Below are 9,028 nucleotides of genomic sequence, written 5' to 3'. Positions count from 1 at the left end.
AAAACTTCTTCCTTTCTGACTAATAACAAAATTTAGCTTACTAATTAACTAGCAAACCCGGCCCCCTTCGCTGGGCACACTAAAATAGAATAGATATGGTTTAGAACAGAAAATATATGGTTTTCATATTATTTATTTCTTTATTCTTTATTCAAGCGCTTTGGCATAAACAATATTTTTTGTTTTTCTATTTGTTTTTGAGTAAATATAAAATATAAATTGAAAATCAGGAAAAAAGAAGATTGTTTTTAAATTTCAAATCAACGCATATGAATAACTAAGAAACAATCGTCTTTTTTCCTGATCATCAATGAATTTTTCGTTTCAATTTATATGTTTTATTAAGCATTGGAGCTTTTTTAACCATTATCCATTGATATTTTTCAAAAAAAAAAAACGAAAAAAAAATTTTTTTCCACGAACACATAATTTCATTCGGATTTCACATTAAATTCTCAAATTTCGTAAGAAATTATTCACTGTTCCAAAATCCACTCCAAAAAAATTCACAAACAATTTTTACATGTTGCACTTACGTTTTTTCCTTATGGCATCCAAATCAGAAAGAAATATTGACACATTGTAACTCACACTGTCAATTTGACAGTTCAGTTCCGCCCCAAGCGTTAAAAAAGTAAGCGACATTATGGCTGGTTCAAAAGAACGCTGTACCCGTTGCCAGTGCTCCAAATTACAACCAAACTTTACGAAACCCATTTTCAATACTTACTTAACAATGTGCGTAAGTTTGGTTTAATTCGGTGCAAAGACACGGCGGGTCCACGTTTTGGCATATATTTCGAGACCCTAGTCATCAATAGGTATGAAAATTACCCCGTATTAAAGCACTTATCAACAGCTTTCATTTGATACCCATATTGTACATACACAACCAAAGGTTACCCGGGTCCACGTTTTGACCTATACCTCGAGACCCCAGTCACGGAGCGGCATGAAAAATACTCTGTACTAAAGCATTCAGATACAGCTTCAATTTGATACCCATATTGTACAAACACATTCTAGGGTCCACGTTTTGGTCTCTATCTCGAGACCCTAGTCACGGAGCGGCATGAAAAATACTCTGGACTAAAGCATTCACCAACAGTTTCCATTTGATACCCATATTGTACATACACATCCGAAGGTTAGCCGGGTCCACGTTTTGACCTATATCTCGAGCCCTATTTCCAAAATAAAATATAATCCATGTTACTCGTGGATGATGTAGCTTTCGAATGGTGAAAGAATTTTTAAAATCGGTCCAGTAGTTTTTGAGCCTATTCATTACAACCAAACAAACAAACAAACAAACAAAGTTTTCCTCTTTATAATATTAGTATAGATAATAGATAAGAACTAGAAAATGCATTTCAATAAATTTAAAAAAACGAAACGAGATGATCAGTTTTGTAAATTAATGCTTTCGAAATCACAGTATTAAACAATTTTTTATCCTTAAAAAAAATAATCGGATGGGATCGAAATCAAGGCTAAGCATGCCTCCCAACCAGGCCTCAATTGCTGGCTGGTTTTCCGAGCTGCGCTTTACAGCCTTTGCCGTCGCTTTTTTTTTTTTTTAAATTTACATTCCCATTGAAATCTTGACAGACTACTCTTTGTCAAGAATGAGTTTTGATATTGAAAATAAATTAAATTTTTTGACTTCATTAGCAAAAAATAGCACTCTTTATTTATTTTTAACTTCTTTTTTATACTGTTTCATATTCTTTGGAAAAACAACAACTAAAGCAACAAAACAAATAATACACCATTTCAACACTATGAATAAACCGTTTTTAAAAACTTCTGTTAATTTTTTTGTTTAATACATTATAGGCCTCTTCTATTCGCTATTTCCACGCTCGGTATCTCTATGCTAGATTAACTTGACCAAAAATTGCATGCGAAAGCAACAACAAAGTCATCGAGTAAAATTCGCCGCTAGCGAGTACGGCTATAGCTCACTAGACTCTTCCCGCGTTGCCGACATATTTCATTTGTTTATCTATTCGCACCTTGCTAACTCTTGGCGAAAAGAAGAGGCCTAATGTGAATGCATAATTTTTTGATTTCTCTTGATTTCGCTTTTTCATGGAGTGGACCCATTTGTTTATGTCGTTTGCGTTCGGTATATTTTGCCATTCCTCCATTATTGCAGTTTTTAATACTGCTGCATTCTTGGATGTCTTCTAGCGACTCTGCCCACAAGTTTTCAATCACGTTGTAAAAAGCCGCGATTGTAGAGAAGCCACATCTGCATATTAATCTCAATTTTTTTGTTTTCTGGGCTGTTGGCGTAGACCTTCTCTTTCACGAGACCCCAAAGAAAAAAGTCACAGGGTGTTAAATCACAAGATCTCGATGGCCAATTGTGACGGTCCGAAAACTTTTCCCGTAAAAGATCAATGGTTTCGTTGCTTGTGTGGCACGTAGCGCCGTCTTGTTGAGAATAAACGTTGTCCAGATCAATACCATCCAATTCCGGCCATAAAAAATCGTTACTCATATCTCGATAGCGCAATCCAATTCAAAATACTACTTCTTATATACTAAAGAGGAAACATTCTAGGAAAGTATGAAAATAAATGTGAAAACGAAAACCGAAAGGGAATAGGAGAATAAGCTGATACAATAAACAGTAAGCGACTTAAACATTAGGTCGCTTAACAATAAGTCTTATTGTACATACTAGCCATATACTGCAGCCTACTGCTTATGTCATATGGTGACATATGGCGTGATATTACAGACGCAGACGCCTAGGCCCGTAGAAGACGACGCGGATTTCTGTACTCTACGTGTTCATCAAAATTATTATTAAATAATATGGTATGGGGGTGAAGTGTACGTTGCTTCTTGGGGCAATGCACACAGAGGCGTATGGCAGTTGTGCCAGTAGCCTAAAGACCGACCATTGTGGTAGAATGCCATTCCTGCATGAGGTGCCCCTGCTTTTAACTAAAAATGGCGGATCTAGAGAGGCAAAACTCGAAAAACCTGTAATCCTAGGTGTAATTCGAACCGTGCCTATAGGATGAATGGCACTACGTAAGTGTGTCTTATAACGGTGACCTCCAGATAACGGGCGCCCTCTGGTTGTAATTAGCCTTACCGCGACACCGGGGCACTGTCGCGGCTCGACCTTCCCTTCCCCTTTACTCGTGGGACCACATGGCAGAGTCAAACATTAATTTATTAAAAAAGGCAGGAGTGCCTAATATAAACCAGGTCGATAACGACCTTTCGGTAACAGTGCCGAACTACCAACAACATCGCAGGCAGCTAAGGGCAACCAATGCCCTCCAACTGCCAGCGAAATCAAGGATATGGAAGTTGACGACATGGATCTGGGGCCAGATGGCAAAGCTTCTGTAATATCATCAGAGGAAGAGGAGAAACTACTACCTTCTCTCACTCGTGACTCAGGAAGAAAGAATGAAAACATGGCAGGGTGCGGCTGTGTGCTGCCGCCAGAAAGCGTCTAAAGTACTTCCTGAGAAAGGGTCACAGCATTGACGAGGCAAGAGAGCTGGCTCAAAAACCAGCTGATCTAAAGAAAGGCAGACGAGACTACCGAAACGGAAGGACCAAAGGAAGCAGTGCCTAATCCAGAAGTCAAGGTAGACTTAACAAAAATGTCTTACAAAGACGCGGCGTGTAGCACTAAGTTGAGAATAATACCTCCTGACTATCCAACTACAATATGGTCGACGGAAAAACTAACGGCCATACAACATGCTATCCAGGAGGCTATGAGGCAGACTGGTGCTGCAAAGCCCAAATTTAATAGCTGCACCTTTCGCCCAGGATACATAATTATCTCATGCGGCTGCGATGATACGGCTAATTGGCTAAAGGAAGCAGTTCCTAAGCTGAAGCCGTGGAAAAATGCACAGCGGAAGATTGTACAGGAGGCAGATATACCGTGCCCACAAATCTTCGTTGATCATATTTAGAAATTAGTTTCCAAATGATAACTTTAAAAAATACCGAAAATAGTTAATAAGACTTGTTATTAGAAGACAAACTATTCGTCGCACTATGCTAAAAAGCTCGTTAGCAAATGAACGTCAATCTATAACTGTATTACCACGTTGCATTTCAGTTTTTATACTGCATTTAACGTGTGATTCCCCTATTAAGAAATTTAAGTATATATTAATAATAATTGAACCATGATATGTGTGCATCAGAGGCCTGCATGGCTCACTGTTTTCTTGAGTTGTTCATACGCTAAATTTCTTGCTCACATTCAGTCAATTGAACCAAAATATTTGGTCAAGTGCAGTCAGCTCATGCAGGCGAACGCGTAGTTCAGCTCAGTCAACACGTATGATCTAATGTCTTCGGCTCAAATCTAATCATTGAACAAACGATTTTATATGTTTTATTATAAGTTTTAAGAAAAAAAAACAAATATGAAAATATAGTGTTTTTGCTTTAAAATTTTGCTTTTACTTTGCTATCGTTACATGCAAAAACTCATGCGGGATCATAAGTGTTCAAACCGGCTCATTTGGCTCTATAGCCCATTTATTCTTGCTCAAAAATATGAATGTACAGCCGAACGAGCAAATACCCGAAACGACTGCTATGAAGACGATTGGTGATAGCATCGGAGAACTAAAACGCAGCACATGATTTGATTGAGCTGAAATAAACAATGACAATAACTTATTTGAACAAGCTCGATCGTTTGAACGCAAAGGCCTGTTTTTTTGTTCAAGCGAAGCGTATGAATGTTTTACACTCAACCGGTGCAGTTCTCTGGTGTGCATACATACATACATATACTCGTAAGTCATGAACGAAGTCTATAGGTATGATTAGCATGATACAAAAAAACTTTGAAACCTTTTGACGTAAACTGTGCTTTTTATTTGTTTGTTGCATTTTGATTTTGATGGTTGGTCAGCAAACCATATTGCCAGATCAGTTAAAAATAGTGCATCTCAAAGTAAGAAAGGTCCATATTCCAATATTAGAAGACAAATATAGATGAAGTAGAATGTGTGTAACAGAAGATGAAATAATTTTACATAGGGGTTATATAATATTTGAATGCATTATTCGGTTAATACCTAGATTTTGATTAGTTTATCAGACAAATCACAATATTTCCGAGTCATTCACTAAATCTTCAAAAACTTGTAATTTCTCCTACTTTTGTTTGTTTTGTATTGCGAAGGGAGCTGACGTCCGACTTGTCAAAATCGCGAAAAATAAAGTAACTGTTTATTAGCGACGCCAACATAGATACTCAATTCACAAAATATTAACACATTTCAATTGCTCTGACCGGTAAATTTGCTTGTATGCACAAAAAGGGAATTCCCTAAATTTGTGATATTAACATATGTATTTTGCAAAAATTAAATTTGACAAAAAAAATTTAGGCACAAAATATTTGAATTCAAATTAAAAATATTAGATTTTCAAACCGTGTAAAAAAGACCGCGTAAAAACAGGATTAGGTGTATAGGATTTAAATTTTTCGCCATACTTTTTCACGACCATCGGACCCACTAATATTACATTTGAATTCATCAGAAAATATGACGTTGTTCCAAATCGCTTAGTCACACCATTCATGATCTTTGTGAATGCAATGCCTTTTAGCCGATTGTCACTACTCACGAAAGGTGTCTTTCATTTACAGCATATGAAGGCGTGTGCCATTTCGTAAATACATACATACATGAAAAAATTGTGATTTGTTAAAATTTGTGACCACGTATTAAAACTTATTAACTTTAGCTTTTTCCAAAGACAAAACTCGTGTATACTTACTTAAGTGACTAACTGTATATGTGCATATAAATATGTAAGAGTTCTTCAATGCGAAACAATTTTTTACTGTAAATTGGTTAAAACATATTATACAAAGATGAGCGAGAAATAACTATTCAGGCGATAACTGTATTACATTTCGACACTCACTATCCCATCGGTACAGTGGGTTACCCCTTGACATCTAAGAAGATGCTGAGATTATTCCACCTTATCCCCAAGACAAATGTAAGGTATCGAAGCAATGCCGAAGGCATACCTCGTGTACAATACCCAGTAAAAGAGCCTACAAAACTCGGACGCTGAGGCTTTGTTAAGTTTAGAAGCTCCCTCGAGCGCCTCTGATTCAAATGTATTCAGATGAATATCGGCACCTTACAAATTTGTGTACATACTTGCCCAGCGATCGACGCAAAGCTTACCTAGTAGCAGTAGCAGACCACAGACAGTCAAGAAGATACCAATTCTCGAGCTTCGGAAACAGCCTGGCGAGCCCGTCTAGTTAGCTTATCGGCAAGGCGTCTTCCTGTAATTTCCATGTAACCAGGTTCCCGGATATGCCTAATAAAAAAACTAAAAGACTAATACGTACATGTAAATGTATTCTATACCACCTTCTATAAATTCGCTTGATATATATTTAAGCTTTTGCCATAGATACGCGTATATATGTACATACAAAGACCGATCACTATATTAAACATACGTACATATGTATATTAACTTCACTGCGGTGAACATTTGTTTGTTGCAATTGGTTTTAATGTATCGTGATGATGCGGATCATATCTCTGATCGTAATACTGTTTGAAAACGCTTACATCCGACACTTTTTGAGCTAGAGTTGTATATATTTCTATACCAGCGATGGCATCACCAGCAGCATAGTCAATTTGTTCTTGTGTCAGATTATTCGCTTGCCAATTAGATGCAGACAATCGCCAACACTTATTTAGAGTACCGCCTACCACGCTCTTATACATAGCAGCCAAAGTACCAGGTTTTTCACCAGTAAGAACGGCAACAAAACGCAAATCTAATGTAGAAACAGTCGTTAGGTTAAATTCCATTGAAAGCCGCCCAGCCTCGTCAAGTGGAGCGACGCCAACTTTAACTACATGATAATCATTTAGTAAGTTGTAAAGTGAAGGTGGCAAAGTGTCCATTGCACACAAACGAATTACTGCGCAATAGCCCTTGTGAGTGCACAACTGCAAAATATCTACTCCCTTCGATTCCCACACCCACTCGCAGTCAAAGCCTAATGCTGGATATTCTTCGCAGTGCCTAAAAATGGAATTAATGTATGCTTTAAACTTGACTCCATTAAAATGGATATACCCACTCTCGTAAAATCCTCACGGCGGCCTCACATTCCTTATAGTTGTTTATTACAACTGTTTTCCCGTTGGAGCCGCTCCTAAGCCACCAATATAGGAGGCCAGCACCAACACCGACTGCAACTGCTTCTAATGGATTCGGGTTTGGCATATTTAGAAATTAGTTTCCAAATGATAAATTTAAAAAATACCGAAAATAGTTAATAAGATTTGTTATTAGAAGAAAAATTACTCGTCGCACTATGCTAAAAAGCTCGTTAGCAAATGAACGCCAATTTATAACTGCATTACCACGTTGCATTCCAGTTTTTTTACTGTATTTAACGTGTGATTCCCCTATTAAGAAATTTAAGTATATATTAATAATAATTGAACCATGATATGTGTGCATACATGCAGTGGCTCAATAAAGAACTCGGACAAACCTTAGTTAAAACTTTGTATAAAAAACACTGCTAAAATAAAGGGAATTTGAAACAATATATTTCGATTTCTAAATGCTTTATTTATATAATTTAAGAAATAACAAAAACATAAGATAAGTCGTGTACACTTCTTTTACAATAACAAAAAACTTTCAAAATGCGGAGAATTCACGCCAAAAAAGAACTCGGACATCTGGCATCACTTCGTAATTTCTGACAGATTAAATGGGGGAATCCCATTTTTTAAATTATATATAGTCAATTTAGGAACGACCGACAGTTTTGGAAGTAAATTGTGTCAATAAAATTGTGTCAAGTACGCATTTTCTTTTTTCTTTTTTGTAAAATGAGTCGACAACGTGGCCAAACTTCGGTGGAAGTGCGAAAAATAATTATTGAGCAACATAAAAATGGAAAAACCATGCGTGAAATCGGCAAACTTGTAAATCGACCGCGAACAACTGTATGTGACACCATAAAACGCTTTAAAGAAACAAAATCTGTAGAAAACGAAGTGAAATCAGGACGGCCAAAGCTTTTTACGGACGCTAACGAGCGTTGGATAGTAAACCAAGTCAGGGCAAATCCTCATTTAAGTGCTCCAAAACTTACAACACAAGTTAAAGAACATCTTGAAATTGACTGCAATGCAGAAACTTTGCGATTAGTTCTAAGAAAAAACTATCTCAATGGCAGAGTCGAAAGAAAAAAACTCTACATTAGTAAGGAAAATAAAAACAAACGAATTAATTTTGCAAAAAACCTATAAAAATAAGGACATTGAACTCTGGAAAGATGTGATATTTTGCGACGAAAGCAAATACAACATATTCAGATCAGATGGGCAGTCGTGTGTATGGAGGAAGCCAAATGAGGAGCTGAAAGAGAAAAACCTGCGTGCCACTGTTAAACACGGTGGCGGTTCAGTGATGGTTTGGGGATGTATGTCCGCCTCCGGACCCGGAAATCTTTTTTTTGTTGATAGCATAATGGATCACAAGCAATATCTTTCAATTTTAAAAAGAAATTCAATTCAAAGTGCTGAAAAATTGGGTATAAAGGAACAAATTTATTTTTACCAAGACAATGACCACAAGCATAAGGCGCTTGATATTCGCTTGTGGTTGATGTATAACTGCCCGAAAGTGCTCGAAACTCCACCACAGTCCCCTGATATAAACGTAATTGAGCATTTATGGGCGCATTTGGAGAATAAACTCAAAAATCACAAAATTTCAAACAAAAAGGACCTCGAAGCTGCTAATAAGGACGAATGGCCTAAAATTGATCCTTCCGTTTGCAGAAATTTGGTGGAGTCAATGCCAAAACGACTAAATGCTGTTATTAAATCCAAAGGGTTTCCCACAAAATATTATTTTTTATTTTTATTGGCTTTTAAAGTAAAATTAATTTCCATGTCCGAGTTCTTTTTTGGCGTGAATTCTCCGCATTTTGAAAGTTTTTTGTTAT

General features: G+C 36.9%; 1 protein-coding gene across 1 annotated transcript; it reads right to left on the bottom strand.

The window, feature by feature from the left end:
• Positions 1-6,375: 6,375 nt before the first annotated feature.
• Positions 6,376-7,407, bottom strand: LOC128866135 (exonuclease 3'-5' domain-containing protein 2-like). The gene is made up of 2 exons (XM_054106643.1): positions 7,139-7,407; positions 6,376-7,080 (listed from the first exon to the last, which is right to left on the bottom strand). Exons 1-2 carry the CDS (start codon positions 7,282-7,284, stop codon positions 6,519-6,521), a joined length of 708 nt encoding a protein of 235 aa, XP_053962618.1. The 5' UTR covers positions 7,285-7,407; the 3' UTR covers positions 6,376-6,518.
• Positions 7,408-9,028: the final 1,621 nt, after the last annotated feature.

Source organism: Anastrepha ludens, chromosome 6, assembly GCF_028408465.1.
Source record: "Anastrepha ludens isolate Willacy chromosome 6, idAnaLude1.1, whole genome shotgun sequence".
In the NCBI taxonomy this organism is placed as follows: Eukaryota; Metazoa; Arthropoda; class Insecta; order Diptera; family Tephritidae; genus Anastrepha; species Anastrepha ludens.
Note: the sequence above shows the minus strand (reverse complement) of the source record. Positions and strands in the feature narration are given on the sequence as shown.